Here is a 23,335-nt window from a genome sequence, read left to right as displayed (position 1 = left end):
CGTCTGAGTCCTCCGTTAGTCTGGAAACAAGACAGACAAGAAACAGCATTGCAAATTGTAAAAGACGGTTTATTTACAATTTAATCCATATTAGTACGCAGAATGATGCCTGTTGGATATTCTGGAAGGAAATTAGTTTTTGCCCATAAAGCTGCTACTGTAACCCCCCCCCCCCCACACACACACACACACACACACACTACCGATACCCCCAACAGAGATGACTATTTGTGATGTGAACCAATAATCACGTACAGCCCCCCCCCCTTTGACAGTCTTGAGCCGAGCAGAGAGTAGCTTTATCATAGCCTAGAAACAGTAGAAACAGTAGAAACAGTAGAAACAGTAGAAACCAGATCATACATGGTATAATGACGTGTATTTTTTACATTCTATAAACCTTTCCTCCTTCAGCCCCGGGGTTCCAGACCCCGTGTCCAGACACAATGAGTCAGTGACCTCTGCTGTCTTTGTGTCTTCCTGCTCGGCCGCTGCTCTGCTGACGCACCTACAGGACATTTCAGAAGACAACGTTTCAATGAGGCTGAGGCAACAACAGTCATGACATCGTCATGTAGTTACCGTAGCGAGACAGCAGCTGGCGCTGTGAGTCTGGAGCGGCTACAGGCTAATCAGACTCTCCTCCTCTTCCTCCTTCTCCTCCTCCTTCTCCTCCTCCTCCTCCTCCTTCTCCTCCTCTTCCTCCTTCGCCTCCAGCTCCAGCACCGCCTCTGGCTCCACAGCGTCCACAGCTGTGACGTCAGCGCCCCCTGCAGGCGGGGCTGGAGGCGGCTGAGCGGGGCAGCTGCGTCCGGGCTGCGGCTGCTGGACGGGCTGGTCCACCGGGTGGAAGACGAAGCAGTACGCGCCGCGCTGGCAGCTGTTCTTCACACTGAGAGCCAGCTCTGTGGGAGGCAGCGGCCGGTGCACGCCGTCCATGAACACGCTGAGCGTGTAGGAGTCTGGGGGGAGAGGATGAGGATGAGCTGGTGATGAAGGCTCGTGCCCCGGTCAGATGACACGACGCAGCAGTCAAGAACTAATGTTTGACCTCTAACACGCCCACAACTAATGTTTGACCTCTAACACGCCTACAACTAATGTTTGACCTCTAACACGCCCACAACTAATGTTTGACCTCTAACACCGCCCACAACTAATGTTTGACCTCTAACACCGCCCACAACTAATGTTTGACCTCTAACACGCCCACAACTAATGTTTGACCTCTAACACCGCCCACAACTAATGTTTGACCTCTAACACGCCCACAACTAATGTTTGACCTCTAACACAACCCTCAACTAATGTTTGACCTCTAACACCGCCCACAACTAATGTTTGACCTCTAACACGCCCACAACTAATGTTTGACCTCTAACACGCCCACAACTAATGTTTGACCTCTAACACGCCCACAACTAATGTTTGACCTCTAACACGCCCACAACTAATGTTTGACCTCTAACACGCCCACAACTAATGTTTGACCTCTAACACGCCCACAACTAATGTTTGACCTCTAACACCGCCCACAACTAATGTTTGACCTCTAACACGCCCACAACTAATGTTTGACCTCTAACACGCCCACAACTAATGTTTGACCTCTAACACGCCCACAACTAATGTTTGACCTCTAACACGCCCACACCTAATGTTTGACCTCTAACACGCCCACAACTAATGTTTGACCTCTAACACGCCCACAACTAATGTTTGACCTCTAACACGCCCACAACTAATGTTTGACCTCTAACACGCCCACAACTAATGTTTGACCTCTAACACGCCCACAACTAATGTTTGACCTCTAACACGCCCACAACTAATGTTTGACCTCTAACACGCCCACAACTAATGTTTGACCTCTAACACCGCTCACAACTAATGTTTGACCTCTAACACGCCCACAACTAATGTTTGACCTCTAACACGCCCACAACTAATGTTTGACCTCTAACACGCCCACAACTAATGTTTGACCTCTAACACGCCCACAACTAATGTTTGACCTCTAACACGCCCACAACTAATGTTTGACCTCTAACAAGCCCACAACTAATGTTTGACCTCTAACACCGCCCACAACTAATGTTTGACCTCTAACACGCCCACAACTAATGTTTGACCTCTAACACCGCCCACAACTAATGTTTGACCTCTAACACCGCCCACAACTAATGTTTGACCTCTAACACGCCCACAACTAATGTTTGACCTCTAACACGCCCACAACTAATGTTTGACCTCTAACACGCCCACACCTAATGTTTGACCTCTAACACGCCCACACCTAATGTTTGACCTCTAACACGCCCACAACTAATGTTTGACCTCTAACACGCCCACAACTAATGTTTGACCTCTAACACGCCCACAACTAATGTTTGACCTCTAACACGCCCACAACTAATGTTTGACCTCTAACACGCCCACAACTAATGTTTGACCTCTAACACGCCCACAACTAATGTTTGACCTCTAACACGCCCACAACTAATGTTTGACCTCTAACACGCCCACAACTAATGTTTGACCTCTAACACCACCCACAACTAATGTTTGACCTCTAACACGCCCACAACTAATGTTTGACCTCTAACACGCCCACAACTAATGTTTGACCTCTAACACGCCCACAACTAATGTTTGACCTCTAACACCGCCCACAACTAATGTTTGACCTCTAACACGCCCACAACTAATGTTTGACCTCTAACACCGCCCACAACTAATGTTTGACCTCTAACACGCCCACGTGGGACGCTGCTCGTGGTAACGTAACATTTAGAGTTTCACAAGCAGGTTTGTCAGGTTTGGGGAAAGATGAGCTGGAATGCGTGTTTGTGACGTCACGCTTGTTAAGTTATTTACATGAATTCAACATACATGAGTTAATTCATGTGACACTGACATGAACGATGAACATGGAAATATAAGCTGTGAAAACAAATCAACATTTTAATTTCTTCTGTGTCTCTGGAGCCGCTCTGTGACGTGACTCTGACGATGTACTGCATTGCATTATGGGATGTGTGGGGCTTTTCAGGATATCTGTGTTCATAGTTCTTATGAAAAAAGGTCCCCAAACTTGTGCGTTATCAAATTGTTGTGTCATTTTGGATTCGTGCAGTGTGAATGAGGTCTCCTTGTAAAAGGCCAGCTGAGTTCTGCAGACTGGACGGCGTGCGAGAGGTCATCGTCTACCGTGTTCAAAGCGTGCAGCGCACTGCTCGGCCAGCTGCTGCATGGAGGTGCCGGGGAGCACACCCAGGGTCTTGGGGCTGGCTCCGATCTCTGGACAACACACGGTCAGGAAGTCCTGTCCGACAGAAACACACAGGGGCTGCAGAGAGGTGTGTGTGGAGGAGCATCTCACACACACACACACACACACACACACACACACACACGACACACACACACACACACACACACGACACACACACACCGCCCAGCTTCCTGTTCGCTCTTCAGTAAACCTGAGTGTGTGCTGAGAGCCGCAGTAGAGTCTGAATCCTCATGATCTGCAGCATGTGAGTCACTTTGACCTTTTCAGATCATACAGTGTGCCATTGTTGACAGTGTGTGTGTGTGTGTGTGTGTGTGTGTGTGTGTGTGTGTGTACCCGCACAGATCCCTGGGCCATGCGCTCCTGGTTGAGCGTGCGTCGTCTCTCCCAGCGGTGGATGGAGTCCTGAACCTCTCTGCTGAGCTGCCGTGTTGCTGACCTCTGCTGGTCAAAAGTCTTGATGTGCTCCAGAGCGCCGTAGGTGCTGGTCAGATAATAGGAACCTACACACACACACACACACACACACACACACACACACACACACACACACACACACGATCAATAATGTCATGTACATGCAACGGGGAGAAGCAGCTTGAAGTCTTGACCGGGCACCTTCTCCGAGCGCCAGCGCCGGGTCCATCAGCTCCATCATGTATTCAACATCCAGCTGCAGAGCGGACAGATTGGATCGAGCCAGGACGTACATCATTACAGGCAGGAAGTCGTCGGCGCCGTGGGCCCGCCCTAAACACACAGTTCCAGGGAGTTACATACAGGATGAGGGCACATCAGTACACGTTGTCTGGAGTCCCAGGGCCAGCCCAGAGCTGCAGGGTCGGCTCCACAGGAGGCCGGAGAACACCATGCGAGGCGCCGAGTGGGCGGAGCCACTCGACACACACGTCACTGAAAAGTGATGCGACCCAACGACCACGGGCGCCAGCATGACATCACACCCGATTGACTGCAGGGTTTTAAAGTCTGGTGTTTTATAAAGACTGTAGCAATAGATAGATGTATACAGATATATATATATATATATATATATATATATATATATATATATATATATATATATATATATATATATATATATATATATATATATACACACACACAATATAAAACAAATAACTATGCAGTGTGTATTTTTAAGTTGAAAAAGAGTGTGCAAAATGCAAAGTAGTGTATGATATGTCCACAAATTGAAGTTGGACAGTACTAGTAGTAGCAGCACCAGTAGTGGTAGTAGTAGTAGTAGTAGTAGTAGTAGTAGTAGTAGTAGTAGTAGTAGTATTCATACTCAGTGTGAAAAACTGATTTAATGAGGAAAGAACACTGATAAATAGTATTAACTTCATAATCTCTCTTCAGTGAATGAGGGTCCATTTAGAGCCACATGGTCAATACAGTCCAGTACTCTTTAGGGTGGGGCTACCTGTTGATTGACAGGTCTCTACCAAGGCGTTGTCGGTGTGTGAGTTGTCTTTTTTTAATCTTACAACTTCAACCCTTTCACAATTAGTGTCCGGTTAATGAAAGTTCATGAACATTTTGAAAGGTGCTGTTCATGGTTTCATATCTGGCTCTCGTGTCCAAACACACAAGATGGCTGCGACCAATCAGCAGAAGGCTTCACTACTCACCTGCGGGTGACATCAAGGTGACCACGCAGTCAAGTTTACTTCCTGTTTTACTTCCCTTACACGTAGTAACCGTGTGATGTGAGAGACCGGCGGTCTGACCTGGACTGCTGACAGACATGGAGTCGTAGATGAGCTTGCAGGCCTTCAGCATGAGCTCGATCTTCTTCTGGGGGGAGTACTCCAGATGGAGGCTGTTCAGTTTGATGCTGATCTTCTCCATGGCAGCCGCCTCGGGGACGGCAGTGGTTACCCCCAACGCCGTGGTGGTGCTGCCCAGGACGCCAGACTGACACACACACACACACACACACACACACACACACACACACACCGTCAGTATCACCTGCCCCTACGGCGTGGAGGTGGTGCAGCTCCGCGCGTGGTCTCCTGCAGGGATCGGGTCCAGCCCACCTGGTTCTGGGCCAGCTGCTTCAGGCTGCCGTCGTTGGTGTGCAGTTTCTCCAGACTCTGGTAAATGGGCTCCCTCAGCGGCTTCAGGACGCTCTTACACAGAGCAGCTTCCACGATGCTCTCTGCACGGACACACACGGAGGGTTACTTCCATCAACCCGCCATGTGCCTTCTGAAGATGACCGTGTATTTGAATGAAAACTACGCACTAAGTCGTGGCTTCACAAAACCTCTTAACGCTACTGGACTGGACAGCTGTTATACACGAGTCATCGATCGCCACTGGCTGCTCCCTGCATGCGAGGGTCGGTTGTCCATCCGTAGACTAAATCATTGGCTTCTCCTTATTCATAAAGCAATTCTTAATGCATTCCTATCTTATCGGTGTAAATGAATCCATCAGAAAGCTGCTGTCTTGCTCTGTGACAGATGCACAGGGCCTGCTCTTGCTCGCTGTCCCTGACGTCCAGATTGAAATGGTACAAAGGGTTTTAGGTTCTCTGCTCCTGCAGCTTGGACCCTGCTGCAGACTGCTCTGCTGCTGCAGGAGCTCGTCTCTTTAGGGGTTTTAAACAGAAAGAGTTGGAGGAGGGTTCATCTGGTTGTAGATGTTCTGAATGAGGAATGTGCACCTGTGTCAACTCTCTGATGTCTTGAGTCTCGTGCTGTCGTCTGAATATGTTCTGTTATCTTGGACGTCTGAATGAAACTTTGTGAATGTGTTACTGCTGTCTTGACACTAGTGAAGGAGACGTTTAATCTCAATGAGGCTTTCCTGGTTAGATACACTTTAAAAAAACAAAACACTGGTGATGACAATAGTTAACAGCCTTTCATGAAGTACTTAAAAAAGCTTCAGGCTCTTTGAAGTGGCTCACATGTCCAAACCTGTGACATCATCAGGGTCACTTGCTCTGATCTGTTTCTCACAGGCTCAGAATTACGTAAAGAAGTGAACTTTACAAAGGACATCACTTTTTTCTGCAATAATCCCACACAGCTGGGGATTATTCACACAGCGCTTCAGTAATCCATGTGACAGAGGTTGTAAAGTTACCCAGTTTGTCCGGTGGGTACTGGTGCTGCTCCAGCAGAGCCTGCAGCTCCGTGCTCTGCAGCAGGTAACTCTTCAGCTGAGTCATCATCTGTCGGATCTCCTGCAGCAGCTCCGTGGACGAGGAGTGCTTGGACATGGTCTCCAGGGTGAAGGCGCGGTGCTCTTTCACCTGAACGCAAGACACCAAAGTTCAACTTGATCCCTTTTGCATGGAAGGCTTCTTCTTGAAACATCAGATTTCAATCAGTACGAATCCAAATCAGCTGAATGTTGAAATAAAATAAACAGAAATCCATCTTTTCCCTCCTCAGTGCACTCACCAGGTTACCAAAGTAGCTCAGCGGGTCCCTGGCCAGCTCCACCAGGCGCTGTGTGAGGCGGCGGTCGTGGCTGATGAGGCCGGTGAGCACGCTGGACAGGCGGTAGCGCGCCCGGTCCAGCATCACCGTGGTGGGGGTTCTCCTCACGGCGGCCCTGGGGCTGCGGCTCTCTGCAGGCCGGCTGGAAGGAACACGCACAGTGAGTTTCCTTCATCTGAGTCTCACGTGCACTGGTCAACTGGTCACAGGGTGTGTTCAGTGGTTTCCTGACTCGTGACTTTGGTCCTTTGATCAACGTGGTGGTGCCAATCGATGATGAGCTCCAGTCCGTGCAGGAGGCGTCACACACATGAATTAGTACGCTTCGCTCAGGATGTTGCATGACTTCAGCTCTGGACAGGCTCCCTGTCTGTTCTCATAAAGTAATGTGATACTCTGCATGGCAAATATGTACTTGTGGTTTCTGGGCTGTGAAGCAGTGGAACCTTATGATTTAATTTGACATAACTGGGCCTCCAGATCTTATTCAAACTGTATATGTTTAAGAAAGAGAGAGACACAAATCCTTCATCTGGAATACTGGCTGCTCATGATATTATAATATTTCAAGCTGACTTTCACACAAACACCACATGTTTTACTTTGGTCAGTTGGACTCAAACTGACTGAGATACTTTATGTATTGTATTTAGTATTTAGTATCAGGAGAATCTCCCCTGTCCTCCCTTCTCTCAGCCCTGAAAGGCTCAGCGGTGACGGGTGGATCTTATGGCTTAGTTTAAACTTAATGAAGCCGACTTGGTGACACGGTGGCTCTGAACTTGTGTTTCTCCTGCACATACCTGTGATGGCTGGTTGGTTAAAGCGTGCGCCACAGCGAGACAGAAAACTGCTTATTGTAAACCAAAGATGGCTCATAAACATGGTTTGTTATTCTATACCCTTCCTGTCTCGTCATGGCGTGTTTGTCCTGCTAACATTAGATAGTTACACAGCTCTAATGAGTAACTAAAGGTTCTTAACCAGGGTTAAGGTTACAGTAACTAAAGAGTCAGGGCTCTTAACCAGGGTTAAGGTTACAGTAACTAAAGAGTCACTAAAGAGCTCTTAACCAGGGTTAAGGTTACAGTAACTAAAGAGTCACTAAAGAGCTCTTAACCAGGGTTAAGGTTACAGTAACTAAAGAGTTAGGGCTCTTAACCAGGGTTAAGGTTACAGTAACTAAAGAGTTAGGGCTCTTAACCAGGGTTAAGGTTACAGTAACCAAAGAGTTAGGGCTCCTAACCAGGGTTAAGGTTACAGTAACTAAGGGGTCAGGGCTCTTAACCAGGGTTAAGGTTACAGTAACTAAAGAGTCACTAAAGAGCTCTTAACCAGGGTTAAGGTTACAGTAACTAAAGAGTCACTAAAGAGCTCTTAACCAGGGTTAAGGTTACAGTAACTAAAGAGTCACTAAAGAGCTCTTAACCAGGGTTAAGGTTACAGTAACTAAAGAGTTAGGGCTCTTAACCAGGGTTAAGGTTACAGTAACTAAAGAGTTAGGGCTCTTAACCAGGGTTAAGGTTACAGTAACTAAAGAGTCAGGGCTCTTAACCAGGGTTAAGGTTACAGTAACTAAAGAGTCACTAAAGAGCTCTTAACCAGGGTTAAGGTTACAGTAACTAAGGGGTCAGGGCTCTTAACCAGGGTTAAGGTTACAGTAACTAAAGAGTCAGGGCTCTTAACCAGGGTTAAGGTTACAGTAACTAAAGAGTCACTAAAGAGCTCTTAACCAGGGTTAAGGTTACAGTAACTAAAGAGTCACTAAAGAGCTCTTAACCAGGGTTAAGGTTACAGTAACTAAAGAGTCACTAAAGAGCTCTTAACCAGGGTTAAGGTTACAGTAACTAAAGAGTTAGGGCTCTTAACCAGGGTTAAGGTTACAGTAACTAAAGAGTTAGGGCTCTTAACCAGGGTTAAGGTTACAGTAACTAAAGAGTCAGGGCTCTTAACCAGGGTTAAGGTTACAGTAACTAAAGAGTCACTAAAGAGCTCTTAACCAGGGTTAAGGTTACAGTAACTAAGGGGTCAGGGCTCTTAACCAGGGTTAAGGTTACAGTAACTAAAGAGTCAGGGCTCTTAACCAGGGTTAAGGTTACAGTAACTAAAGAGTCACTAAAGAGCTCTTAACCAGGGTTAAGGTTACAGTAACTAAGGGGTCAGGGCTCTTAACCAGGGTTAAGGTTACAGTAACTAAAGAGTCACTAAAGAGCTCTTAACCAGGGTTAAGGTTACAGTAACTAAGGGGTCAGGGCTCTTAACCAGGGTTAAGGTTACAGGGTACTGCTTACTTCATTATACCAGTATGCCATGAGCAGTGGACAGTTCACACTAAACTCAAGCAATACTCTTCTCTGCATCACATGACCGCCTCGATCACATGACTGTATCGATCACATGACCGTATCGATCACATGACCGTATCGATCACATGACCGTATCGATCACATGACCGTATCGATCACATGACCAGTCTGAGCTACCGTTGAATTACAAACTATGTCATAATTAATATAAATACTAGGTAAGTATAAACAGGAGGATAGTATGAGTAGAAGGTGAGTATACTAGGTTAGTATGCATACTAACCGAGTGTGCATACTAGGTAAGTGTGAACAGGAGGTTAGTATGAGTAGAAGGTGAGTATACTAGGTTAGTATGCATACTAACCGAGTGTGCATACTAGGTAAGTGTGAACAGGAGGTTAGTATGAGTAGAAGGTGAGTATACTAGGTTAGTATGCATACTAACCGAGTGTGCATACTAGGTAAGTGTGAACAGGAGGTTAGTATGAGTAGAAGGTGAGTATACTAGGTTAGTATGCATACTAACCGAGTGTGCATACTAGGTAAGTGTGAACAGGAGGTTAGTATGAGTAGAAGGTGAGTATACTAGGTTAGTATGCATACTAACCTAGTGTGCATACTAGGTAAGTGTGAACAGGAGGTTGCTCTGTGGTGGTGAGCAGAGTCCAGGGCGAGCCCGTCCAGGCCTACCTGTGGTTGTGCTCTTGTTCCTGGCTCGGCTCTCCGTCTTCCTCGGTGCTGCTGGTGGAGCAGGAGTCGGGGTCGGTGCCCAGCACGACGCCCCCTTGTGGCGAGTACAAGGACACATCTGGACGCCTGGCCGGCGAGGGAGGGGGCCCTCTGATCCCAGCAGTCTGATTGGCTGATCCTCCTCCCGCCTGGTTGGGGCACACAGGTGCGCCCGGGGAACACATTTTCCTCCTCGGCGGAGGCACCGGGCGGGAAGGTTTCTTCACTAAGGGCGCAGAGTGGGAGCTGGATTTCTGTGTGAGTTCCTCTTTATCCACTTCCACCTCTTTTTCCTCCTTCTCATCCTCTCTCTCTATCTTTCCTCTGTCCTTTATTACCTCACTCCCTTGACGCTGGCTGCAGTTCTGTTGTTCCCCCTCATCCAGCTGACCTGATTTACTTCCCGTTTTCTCCTCCCCTCCCTCTCCTTCCACCTCTCTCTCAGATATCTTTGCAGGATTTTGTCCCTTCTCTCTCTCCGTCCCCTCTGCCACCTCCTGGTCAGTGCTTCTCCTGGAAGAGGTGCGTCGGAGAGGAGCAGGAGGCAGCCGGGGAGCGGCTCGGCTCTGCAGGGGGACAGGAGGCCTCGATGGAGTGAGCGATGTCGACATTGACTTCCTCTCCTCTCTCTCCCCCGCTCCACCTCTTCCTTCCTCTTTTCTCTCAGCTGCTGGAGGTGGAGTGTGAAGCGAGGGAGGAGAGGAGAAGAGGAGGCCCATCCCGGACCCTGCGCTCAGGCTGGGGGGTCGTGGCGGTGGGCGCTTGTATTTGATGTCCTGGGCGGGCGTGGTTCTGGCCTGACCTCTGACCTCTGTGCTGATCTTCTGCAGGACTCCATTCTGCAGGGAGGAGGTAAGGTTCTGAGCGCTGACTCCATCCGGTCTGGAGCTGGTGGAGGGGTTCAGGTCCGTGCTGCTCCGCTCCACAGCGACTGGGTTGACGTACAGGTCCAGTCTGCTCTGATCCAAAGCCGAGTCCGGCTCCTTCAACGGCTGGTTCAGATCAGACATCCAGAAATCTGCAACACAACGTGTCAAAGAAGTGTCTTTCAGCAGGGTTTTAAAATACTCTCCTTATGTAAAACAAATCTTTTCTCTTGTCATGGTCCGTCTCAGATTGTCTGATGATATGAAAACATGTATTCACAGTGTGGCCGAGCCCGACGCTTCACACGCACCTTTTGAAAAGCTTCCTGTTGAACAGAAAGATACAGATCTTTGTATTTCTGTAACTCTCGGCTGGACTCGCTCACAGAGTCTTGATCGTTAACATTGAACACCTGCATATTGATCCCTTTACCTCCAATGTAATATATGATATTATAATTATATGTTCTGTATGTGTTCATACGTGTTGTTGTTCCACACATACCACGTGTATTTTCATTTCAACATATGCTGATGTGAGCTCTTTCATCTTCTCTCTTCATCGCTGCAGCAGTGACCCAACATGTGATGAAGATGATGGTTTATTTACCTGCTCCCTGAGCGGAGATGACCTCCAGCTGCTCTCTCGTAGTTGCCGTGGTTATAGCGCAGGGTAACCTCAGTGTGACGGCCAGAACGTCTCTACGGGGGTTTGATAGTAAACAACAACAACAACAACAACAACAACAACAACTGCATTTAGTGTAAGTTTTAATGATGTGATATAACACAGTCATGTCATAGAGTGTGTATGTGTGTATGTGTACGTGTATGTGTATGTGTGTGTATGTGTGTGTATGTGCATGTATGTGCGTGTGTGTATGTGTGTGTGTGTGTGTGTGTGCGTGTGTGTGTATATGTGTGTGTGTGTGTGCGTGTGTGTGTATACGTGTGTGTATGTGTATGTGTGTGTGTGTGTATATATATGTGTGTATATGTGTGTATATGTGTGTGTGTGTGTGTGTGTGTGTATATATATGTGTGTGTGTGTGTGTGTGTGTGTGTGTGTGTGTATGTGTGTGTGTATATATATATTCGTGTGTGTGTGTGTGTGTGTGTGTGTGTGTGTGTGTGTGTGTGTGTGTGTGTGTATGTGTGTGTGTATATATATATGTGTGTGTGTGTGTGTGTGTGTATATATATGTGTGTGTGTGTGTGTGTGTGTGTGTGTGTGTGTGTGTATATATATGTGTGTATGTGTGTGTGTATATATATATGTGTGTGTGTGTGTGTGTGTGTATGTGTGTGTGTATATATATATGTGTGTGTGTGTGTGTGTGTGTGTATATATATGTGTGTGTGTGTGTGTGTGTGTGTGTGTGTGTGTGTGTATATATATGTGTGTGTGTGTGTGTGTGTGTGTGTGTGTGTGTGTGTGTTACCTGCTGGCACAGTAGAACCAGATCATCTTGAAGAGGTCATCAAACAGCAGAGAGGATCCATCTAAGTGGAGAACTGTGACAGAGGACATGTCAGTCTGCTGTGAGCTGCTCCATGCACAGCCTGCATTGTGTGTGTTTCCAGGAGTGTGTAACACGTACACGTCTTGTGTCGTTTGACCGCCAGGTCGTGCACGGGCGACGCCCCCTGCTCGTCAGGAAGCCGCACTGACAGCGTCCTGCCCGCGTCCTCTGAGCCGTGAACCAGGAAGGCCTGCCGACACGACAAGTCTGAGGGCGTGTACGCAAACAAGTACGTACACAAACACACACAGTATGCAACAACACACACACCACTGCACTGTTCTGGGACAACAATTGCATCACTTTTTTCTGCAGCACAAGCAAATAAAGTTAACCGATGTGAGTTTGAAAAGCTGATATTCTCACACGGCTCACAGTTTCCTCTCCTCAAGAAAGTGAGGAGTCGCAGTGGATGAGTTTTTATTATAGAGTCATGTGCTGTATTCATTATGCGCTTGAGATTCTTGGCTGAACAGCAGGTCACACGGCAGGTAGAGTTTCATTTCATTAAATATCTGAACATGGAAATGTATTCTTATTTATTATGTTGTTCTTCTCATTAAATATGAATAATAAATGCATATTTTCTTGGGCTTGAAGGAACAGTTTGGCATGTTATGATATTCAGAGATTTCCTGTCTTTGAGATGAGAGAATTGACATAAAGCTCATTAGGTATGAAGCTAAAACTCAGCCAGGAGGCTATTAGCTTATCTTAGCTTAGCATGAAGACAGCTGTAGCTGACACCTCTAAAGCTGCAGATCTCATCTTGTTGACTTTAATCTGCACACAAACAGAAGAGATGCGAGATCTTCATAGTAGTGTTGTATCACCTGAAGCCATGAAGTCATGCTATGCACCAAACTACTGACAACCAACGTTCACAACGTTGTTTGTAATTAGTGGCTAACGACACAGTTACTTCCTGTGAACCTCCACAGACATAAATAGGAAATGATGGAACCATAAGATAAAGTTTTTTTCAGAGTCAGCGTTGTGCAAATTGTCGGAAAACACTTTTAGAGCATCAGAAGGTCAAGATAAAGTCTTCCTGTGTGTGTGTGTGTGTGTGTGTGTGTGTCTCACCCCAGCCATCTCTCTCTCCACTATTCTCTTGGTTTGCTCTCGGCTGAGTCCTTCTGGCTGCCACACTGAGACACTCGCCACCAGCCGATCTAGAGGACTCAGCAGTGGAGGAGTTGGAGGTGATGGTGGGATAACAGGAGGAGCAGGAGGAGGAGCAGGAGGAGGAGAGGAGGGGGAGGAGATGGAGGAGGGAGAGGAAGAGGCTGGGGACGGGATCGCTGGCAACAATGGAGCAGGGAGAGGAGTTAAGGAGGGAGTCACATCAGAGGAGACAGTTGACTGCAGAGGTAACAAGGGAGCAGGAGACACTGGAGTTGGGGAGAGAGGGGGAGGAAGAGACAGGGGAGGAGGGTTGTGGGAGAGAGGGGGAGGAGCTTTAGAGGTGGGAGGAGGGTTGTGGGAGAGAGGGGGAGGAGCTTTAGAGGTGGGAGGAGGGTTGTGGGAGAGAGGGGGAGGAGCTTTAGAGGTGGGAGGAGGAGGGGGTTTGGAGACGGGGGGTGGAGCAGCAGGGAGGGTGGGAGGAGTGGACGCAGGTAGAGGAGGACACGAGGGCAGCTGGGAGGGCTTCACCGCCGGAGGGGGAGGTTTGGGTCGACATGGCCGGACCGGGGGATGGGAGGAGGGGATGGAGGGGGGAGGGAAGGGAGAAGATGGAGGGACGGAGGCCACAGAGGGGATGGATGGAGGGTCAAGGGATCCTGTCAGAGGGCTGGCGAGGCTGTGAAGGAGAGGAGAAAGGATGAAGGTCAGCGAAGGAAGTCACAAGCAGAGGATCTGTTTCCACCTCGTCTCTGCTTCAGGAAGCAGCTGAAGGAACCGTAGAAGCTGATGATGCGTTTCATACGTGCAACCTTCCATTTGCTTTAAGAATCCGCTGCAGTGTCGTTAGAACGTGACGTGTGTCTACTCCAACATGTTGACCTCTCAATACTTCTAACGCTCATTACTGGATTTATTTGGGCCGCTTGAGAGCGACGATCATCAAACATCACACTGACGTACGGCCACCTTGTAAGTCGAGGATGAAGTGAGGACCTCTGTCCTTTTAGCTCCGCTTGGTCTCCACCAGCCGCTCTGACGGCACGTCAGGAAGGATTTGATATGTTGGATGGTTCCTGCAGCAGCACTGACGTGATCCAGCGTTGGTCTTCTCTTCAGTCCTTCATCCTCTCAGCCTTCAGAGTTCACGATGCTAACGATGCTAACGATGCTAACATTAACAACAGCAAGGAAACCACGACCATGATGCTGAGACTTCTCCGCTTGTTACTTCTGTTTACAATTCATAATGCAATGCATGGACATTGAGTCTCAGTTATATAATATCATATAATAATAATTTGAAACAGGTTAATGGGTGTTACATGAACATCAGTCAGACAGGAAGTCCCCGCTCGTTGTGTTCCTCAGTATTTTTGGCTACAGGACAGTTTATCTGCTACTGAGTCAAAACACACTCCAGTGTGTGTGTGTGTGTGTGTGTGTGTGTGTGTGTGTGTGTGTGTGTGTGTGTGTGTGTGTGTGTGTGTGTGTGTGTGTGTGTGCTCATGGTCTAAAGAAGTCCCCTGGTGCAACAGTGTGCTCTTTATGTGTTTTTAGCAGTTTCACATTCAGGTCAGGTGTGTGAAGTGTTCTGGTTGTCCGCTCTTTGACGGTTAGTTATTTTATATGACTTCCTCAGCTCACTAATACTAATACTAATACTAATACTAATACTAATACTAATTATCCATCCCCTCTTCCCTGCATTTGCCCCTCCTTGGTGAGGAGCTGCCGGTGGCTTTGTGTTGTTGTGACGGACGTGTCTGTGGAGGGAAGCGTGTTAAAATGCACAGGTGCAGAAAAGAGATGGAGATGCAGTCCTAGAGAAACAAATAAGTAAAGAAGATTGCACTTGTTTTGTTGATTATGGTTTGTTGTTTGCTCCAGAAGAACCATATAAATCCAATAAAAGGCCCTGCAGTCCACTAACTCTACTTTTCCTCCAGATGGTTGCACCTCGTAGCACTCAGACCCCTCAACCAGTTCCTCCTGGAGGCAACAGCTGTAATATGACAGCGTGTTGAGGTGAACTCAGTCCTCCTGAGACAGCTGAGAAGCTGAGTTTTAATGAGAAAACAACGTCATGTCAGTAAGAAGTTATACTGTGGCCTGCAGAGCTGCTCAGACTGCTTATGTCTCCTTTTGTAGCGTGAGCTAGCTGGCTAGCTAGCTATACACGTCACAGTGAAGGCGTGAAGACGTACAGAACCTTTAATGGACCAGAGCTCTTTTAGAAGTATTTATATTTTTAAAGAAAGGTTCACCTAAAAAACTAAACAAAATGAAAAGATGACAAACTCATTTCATTCCTCTCAAAGGAAACAGAAACTCTCTGTGTAGAAACCACAGCAGGTGCATGAGATGCTTTCACCTCCTCCAGGTGAACCAACCCGTAGAAAGACTCTAGAGCTGTCTTCCTGCTTCAGATCGGCCTCCTTTCAACTCTTTACTTCAACCACTGAATGTCTTGTGAAGCCACAGAGAAGCCCGTCCGGTCAATCTATTCAGAACAAACGCTGTACAGACATGAGGAGCTCACATGTCTGTATAAGACGCCTCACTCACAGGGAAGCAGCAGACTCAGCATCATGTCAGCTGGCTCTGCTAACGTTCACCCCTCAGTCACTCTGACTTCGTCACCAGCTGCTGACGTCATGCGCTCATCCTCAGGAAGATGTTACACATCATACATTCATCTGCTTCCAGAGGGGGAACCAGACATCCTGTTCAATGTGTGATCAGAGCTTTCTCTGCACTCTGAAAGCTCTTCCTCCACACGGTTTACTGAACTTTATATTATATATTGACTATTCACTTTCATGCTACGTTAAACTTCAGTTCCACTTCAATTCAAAGACACATTGTACTTTATACTCCACTGTATTTATTTACTTTCAGGATTCACTACAAAATCATGAAATAATCTCTTTTCCAGCCACATAAAGTCACTTTTGGATCATTACTTTTATTTTTGAAAATTGTAGTACTTTAGTAAGTACTTTAGTAAGTACTTTAGTAAGTACTTTAGTACTATTCCTTAAGTGACATTTTCTGTGCTGCAGTATGTTTGAAGGCAGCGATCAGAAGAGCTCATCCGGGCCTCTGCGTGACCTCACATGACCTTCAGAGGATCACATTCTGATAAAAGTGCAACAACAAAAGCAACACAATCCTGACACGAGCTCTTTCACCAAATGATTTAGAAAATGTCATCACTTCTTTAATCACTGGTGAATAATATGTAATATTAATCTCAGCAGCCTCAACGCGCTAACTGTCCCAAAGTCCAACTGATAATAATCCACTCAACCGACATGAACAACACAGTCTGGAGTTTAAAGACAGTCGACACCTCACGTGCCTCATGACGGTCTGATCTCACAACCTTCCGCTGCTCTTACTCATTTATACTCAATCAAACTCCAAACGTCAGCAACAAAATGGTTTCTCCGTCTCGGGAGCTTCTGTTGCAGCCAGAAGGTGTTGACCTCAACATCAGTCAGTGAGTCATCACATCTGTTTTCCTGCTCCGTCTCACTTCTCGACCCCCGACCTCCCCCCTCTGCTGTCTCGAGGAGAGTACAGTTCCTTGCTGTGTTTCCACCCTGCAGAGCCCTCACACACTCACACACACACACTCACACACACACACACACTCACACACACACTCACACACTCACACACACACTCACCTGCTGTCCTTGCAAACAACGCTGGCTTCCATCATATGTCCACAGATTGAGTGTCCGGCTGCTGTCTGTCACTCTCTCTCTCTCTCTCTCTCTCTCTCTCTCTCGCTCTCTCTCTCTCTCTCTCTCACTCTCTCTCTCTCTCTCTCTCTCTCTCTCTCTCTCTCTCTCTCCATCAATAACTCCTCCTCCCTGTGTCTTCGTTCCTGTTCTTCCTGCTGTTGGATCGGAGCCGGGCTGAATGAGGGTGAAGGGGAGACTCTGCTTCTCTGTGGGCCCTCCCTCCGTTTCAGCCTGAACTTCCTGCGCTGCTCGTCAGGCAGGAAGAGGCCGAGCTCTTTGGTCAGACTTCCTCTGCTCTCGCTGTCTCATGTCATGCCTTCTGGTCCCACTGCTGACGGCGTCGTTACTTTTTCCTCTTTTCTTTTTTCTAAGCCATGAAGTTGAGCAACCCTCCAGCAGACGTCATGGTCAGCGTATTCAAAAGGCTCACGTCTGTCGATGTGGCCTAACTGTTCAGCAGATTGTCTTGTTAGCCTCCTCCTCTCCTTCCTTCTCCCCTCCCCTCTCCTTTAAAGACTTCCAGATGCTCGCCCGTTCAAACTGTGGAATGTACAGCGCCATGCCCCCTCCCCTCCTCCCTCCTGCCTCCTCCCTCCTGCCTCCTACCCCCTCCCCTCCTCCCTCCTCCCTCCTCCCTCCTGCCTCCTCCCTCCTGCCTCCTCCCACCTCCCCCTCCTCTGCTCACACAGTTTAAACTCCTAACTTTAGTTGTCTTGTCTTCAGTTCCCACCGGCTCTCATTTGCAGTCTCCATTAGTGGGGTTTGTGTTCACCACGTAGCTCACACTCGTGGTCGGGCTGATATGTTGGTGTGAAGCGTTCAGTGTAAAGTGTCCGGACACTTGAGGAGGCTTTTCATGAAGAAGCAGAACCCGGAGGAGGGTTGATACTGAGCAGCATCGAAATACTCAAAGCCAACAAGAAAAACCTGAATATGGTCACCAGGCTACTTTTGGTTCATTTACATATGCATTTACTGTCTGTATGGACACACACACACACACACACACACACACACACACACACACACACCGGTGTATACACAATGCAGCCAAGTGTGGCGTCCGTGCAGCTGCTTCCTGTAAACAGAGGCGCTCTCACATGCTTGACTCTGCTCAGCTGAACGTGACGAGCGGTGAGCGACCACTGGGGGGCGCTGCTCACACACCACAGGTACAGTGGTCATGGGGGGCTTTTAGAGAACTATAATCTTGCCTATTACACACCATGACACACGGCCAGTGTCTTTCCACCACTGTTTCATCACTCAGCACACAGTCAGGACCGTCATTAAATATCTTTAATATCATTCAAATAAAGAGTCTGATCGTGACGCCTCGGGGTGAGTTCTGATGCTGCAGCCGCGTCCGACCCGACCGAAGCCTTGGTTTGGTGGTTAAAGATGCATTCGCTGGGAGCAGTCACGCTAGCTGAAAACAAACACTCAACAAAATTTTCGGCTTTTGAAGTTGTTTTGGCAAAAGATATATTGAAAACATTTTAATTGATTTCTTTCTATGAGAAAAACGTCTCTTGATGTATTCCCTCAGTAAACATTGTAAACATGAGTTTATGTCTCAGTCTCTAGTTTCTAGTCTTCTTCTATACAGCCTGGTGTTCATTTAGTACATTATGGTCTGTTTGAGTCAGACAGACCATAAAGCCGCGGACGCTTTAGGGGCGGGGCTACAAGGTGATTGACAGGTTGTTATCAGTATACCGCGTCACTGCGTCACTTCTTCGTTCAAATATGGTCACTTCCTATCACTGGTTGCAAAAACAAGATGGCGTTACCCATAATGCTGCACTGGAGGCTTCAAAACAGCCGTCCACTAACAAATGGTGACGTCACAGAGACCACGCCCACTTATGAGACAAAGCATCCTGCGTTTTGACTTTTCTGTCGTCACAACACATCTGTATGCATGAACAACGCCAAACATCCGGACAAATGTTCTTTTGAAAGAGTATTTTATCCTCCAGGAGGTAAAACCTGTGAACTATCTAAAGTATGGACCTCATCAAACAGGAAGTTGAGGAAATACTTCCAGTCCTCAGTGTCTCTAAAAAGCCTAAAGGGCAATTGTTGTGTAGTTGATATTTTTGGGTAAGTTGTCCTCATCAGACTTAAGTTGCATCTTTCAGTGTGTTATGCTAACGTTAGCTCTCAGTTGGTGGGTTTGCATCAAGGTGTGACTTTATGTTATCATCCAGTTTAGCACGTGAGTCGATCTATACCAGTCATCATGAATTAGCAGATAAAAAGTCTTGAAAAGCTTTATAATTGTTTCAGTTCAACAGGTTGTCGTGTTAACTGGTGACTTTCACCTCAATGTGCTTGAAGCAACTCACAGAAACGTTGGTGCAGTTCATGAACAGCTTCTGAGGTTTTAAACCGAAACGCTGGAGCATCTTTGGCTGCGAGCGTTTTAAAGTGTTGACTCTGCATTTGAACTCGGTCTTGTTTTGTCTCCATCTTCTTGGTGTTTGACCTCCTGAACAGGACCACAGATAACGGAGCTGCGTCACCGCTTGTCTGTTTCCTGGATGCTGTAACGTCACACACGAGGTTTCTCCACCAAACACACGAATACATCTGGCCACTAAGTATCCCGCCCACTCACTGATGTCGCAGGACGTGGAAGTCACTTTGTTTAGGTTGCGCTGCTTGACGTCATTGCTTCCAAACTGCAGAAGGTTCTATGTTCTACATTTCAACAGACTTTCTACTAGAGCGCTACTTGGCAAGCTAACGGCGCTATCTGTGTCCGGTCCAGGTCACCATATGCTGTGCCAGGAGCCTGGAGGGGCTTCTGAACACGCTTTGTCTTTTATCTGCTTTCTGAATGCAGCCGCCATTTTCTATTGGAGCAGAAATAGACAGAGAGCATTTTGTTTAGGTGGTTCATGTGTTCACCAGGAGCTGCAGGATTTCACTGTCTTTCTAGATTCTTTTCCTGATAACAAATGAAGAACAATAATTGAGTTGAGCAGCTGTCTGCTCAAACGACTGAGGGAGATAATAAAGCCATATAACATTCTCATCTGCATAATTTAACATATTGAAACAGTCAGGTACATATGAATATGTTTCATGTACAAAACAAGGCTGAAACCTGACAACATTGAATATTAAAAACCTTTCCCTTCACACATTCTAAACAAATGTGTATATTTACTTTTTCTTGGTCTTTCTTATTTAGCTTAACTACATATTTACACTGAGAACAGATCAACATTCATACAGAAACCCAGTGGCGGGCAGGCGAGGCCTTCTCTGCTGCCTCAACACAACCACAAAGTTACAGCTATTTCATAATGCAATTGTTTTTCACAAATACACTACATATATTATCATTATTTTTGCTTATTATCTATCTATCTATCTATCTATCTATCTATCTATCTATCTATCTATCTATCTATCTATCTATCTATCTATTCATCCATCCATCCATCCATCCATCTATCTATCTATCTATCTATCTATCTATCTATCTATCTATCTATCTATCTATCTATCTATCCATCCATCCATCCATCCATCCATCCATCCATCTATCTATCTATCTATCTATCTATCTATCTATCTATCTATCTATCTATCTATCCATCCATCTATCTATCTATCTATCTCTCTATCTATCTATCTATCTATCTATCTCTCTATCTATCTTCCTTCCTCTGTTGCTCTGCCTTCAGCTGGTTTGAAGGAGAAGCTTTCGTCCAATCAGATTCCTCCTTCTGTGTCTCTATGGAGCAAAGCAGTTTAACCCTTTGCAGGTTAAAGTACACTGGGAGTGGACGTTGTGGCTGATCGTCATGGACTTCAACCAATCACATCTTTAGTTTGACCAGCTGGGCGTGTTCTTGACGTGCAGCGCCTGCGAGGTGGCGTGGATGTATGATCAGTCAGTGACCCAGTGTGACCATTAACATGCGCTGTGATTGGTCAGTGACCCAGCGTGACCATTAACATGCGCTGTGATTGGTCAGTGACCCAGCGTGATCATTAACATGCGCTGTGATTGGTCAGTGACCCAGCGTGATCATTAACATGCGCTGTGATTGGTCAGTGACCCAGCGTGACCATTAACATGCGCTGTGATTGGTCAGTGACCCAGCGTGACCATTAACATGCGCTGTGATTGGTCAGTGGGGCGGCGCACGAAGGAAGAAGGAGAAGAAGCTAAAGCTACAACCTGGAGCCTGAGTCTCAGGCTAAGGTCTGAGACGTGTTCGTGGATGAACTGATGACGTCTTTCCCTCAGAGGCTTACGGAGGTTATGTGCACCTGCTGAGTGAGATGCTGGTTGTGTTACTGTTTTTACATCTGCAGTCGTATTTAATCTTATACAAGCCTTCCCTCTGATGTTGCTGCTGCTGATGCCATTTTAAATGTTGATGGAGCAGCTACAAGGTTAGCATAGCCGAGCCCTGATTGAGACCATTTTGGTCTGCATGTTGTAAGTAAGCCCTTCATGCTGCTGGTAGACACAGTGAAGACATCATGATGTAACACAGTGCTGCTCAACCTGTTTCAGTGGCGTCCCCCCTGACCAGCACACAGCATTTTGGTTGAAAGAAAGACACATAGTGTCTGATATCATATAGAATATATACAATTCAATGGCAAATTAGACCTGAAGAAGCAGAAAGAAAGAGGTTCTGAGGCTTCATCTCCTCACAGCTGCCGGTCTTATCAAAGTCAACATGCTCAGCTGCCGCTGTGGACACACCGCGCTGCTCGCTCTGCAGACGAACCAAATCACAGTCGCAGATCTTTTCTGTCACACAAGGTATTTCCAAGGGTGTTGACTGAGATCTTTCTCCCTGTCTCCACTTGCCTGTCTCTAGCTCCTGTCTGCCTTTCTCTCTCTCACACACACACACACACACACACACACACACACACACACACACACACACACACACACACACACACACACACACTCACAGAGTCAATCCCAGTTGAGCTCACACAGCGAACAGGCACAATAAAGCGAGTGTGAGTCAGTCTTCGTCTCTGTCGATCACACGAGGCGTCCTGGAGACGACTGGTCCGACTTAACGAGACCAGGTTCAGCTTGAGTCTCAGACGTCTCCAGTGTTCACATAGTATTTCTCTGTGTCTACGTCAACCTCATTTAAATCATTTTAAATGCATATTGTCCGTTGGCCACGTGTAACATCTTTGTTGTCATATTAACAAAACTAAATACGTGTAATACTCCTCCTCACCCTTTTCATCATCATCGCTTGTATTCACTCTTAACGAATGCTAAAAAGATGGTCTTCATTCTTCTTGGATTTATCCTGGTTCATCATGACTCACTCGTTAGGACATTTCATGTCCTCGGCCAAAGGAGCATGGATTCATTGAAGTTGCAGATGTGGATGAAATAACGCCACCATGTGGCCGTTTGAAGTTTCAGCTCTTAAACTGGAAGACATTAAAACAAATGACACACTTTGTCAATAACAAATGATCTACAAGCAATCCTTCAAATAAAATGTGTATTAAAGGTGAACGATCAAACTCGTGACGCTCACATTTTGCACAATTCCTCCTGTCTGTGAGTGACCCGACATGGCAACACACATGATGATGTCACCGGTTGCTCTTCATGGAGCCGCTGCAGTGGAGACGCTTCCTCAGAAGATGCAGCTCCCGGTTGTCATGGTTGTTCAGGGAACCAAAGGAGTAACCCTTTCAGTTTCTACTATCAAGATGTGATGTTCACAGCTCTGGTTCACTGGATTCATGTCTCCATGTGTCAATCAAACCATGTGGGCAGCACCTTCCGTCCTCTTCTTTTGTGAAGTTTGTGTGTCTGTAGGTGGCACTCATTGGGTTTCTGCTGGAAAGTCTGTTCTTCCTCTTCTCTTTGCAGCACATGTAAACCAATGCATTGTGATCTCTTAATGGTTAAAAGCCCGTTCCTCCACGCGGCCGCTGAAATGATGTTGCTGATGACGACGCTTCTGAAATAGCACTGCGCGCTATGTGAATGCCCATTGTTGCTCTTTCTTCCTCTGTCTCTCTCACTCTCCTGCCGCCTCCACAGAGCGGCGTGTTGCATTAACGCCGAGGTGAAGAGTGGGAGGTAGAGGGCAAACTGAGAGGCTACGAGAGGATGGAGGGAGCGGAGAGGAGAAGAACCGTGTGTGGGAGACGGGACTGAAAGATGGAGGGATGGATGGATGGATGGATGGGTGGATGGATGGATGGGTAGGTAGGTGGATAGATAGATAGAT

The 23,335-nt window shown here is 47.0% G+C and overlaps 1 protein-coding gene across 2 annotated transcripts; it reads right to left on the bottom strand.

Annotated features, from left to right (window-relative positions):
* Positions 1-193: 193 nt before the first annotated feature.
* On the bottom strand, positions 194-22,462 carry rin3 (Ras and Rab interactor 3). Of its 2 annotated transcripts, none has more exons than XM_068595524.1 (15): positions 22,413-22,462; positions 13,285-14,002; positions 12,277-12,388; positions 12,118-12,190; positions 11,286-11,377; positions 9,771-10,827; positions 6,736-6,916; positions 6,416-6,584; positions 5,359-5,480; positions 5,047-5,233; positions 3,914-4,045; positions 3,632-3,798; positions 3,211-3,325; positions 583-962; positions 194-508 (listed from the first exon to the last, which is right to left on the bottom strand). In XM_068595524.1, exons 1-14 carry the CDS (start codon positions 22,427-22,429, stop codon positions 622-624), a joined length of 3,483 nt encoding a protein of 1,160 aa, XP_068451625.1. In that variant the 5' UTR covers positions 22,430-22,462; the 3' UTR covers positions 194-508; positions 583-621. The 2 variants fall into 2 exon arrangements, with proteins under 2 accessions (XP_068451625.1, XP_068451624.1); XM_068595523.1 differs by lacking the exon at positions 22,413-22,462 and adding an exon at positions 17,019-17,595.
* Positions 22,463-23,335: the final 873 nt, after the last annotated feature.

This window comes from Clinocottus analis, unplaced genomic scaffold (genome assembly GCF_023055335.1).
Source record: "Clinocottus analis isolate CAN_PGR_092001 unplaced genomic scaffold, fCliAna1.0.p SCAF_30, whole genome shotgun sequence".
Taxonomy (NCBI): domain Eukaryota; kingdom Metazoa; phylum Chordata; class Actinopteri; order Perciformes; family Cottidae; genus Clinocottus; species Clinocottus analis.
Note: the sequence above shows the minus strand (reverse complement) of the source record. Positions and strands in the feature narration are given on the sequence as shown.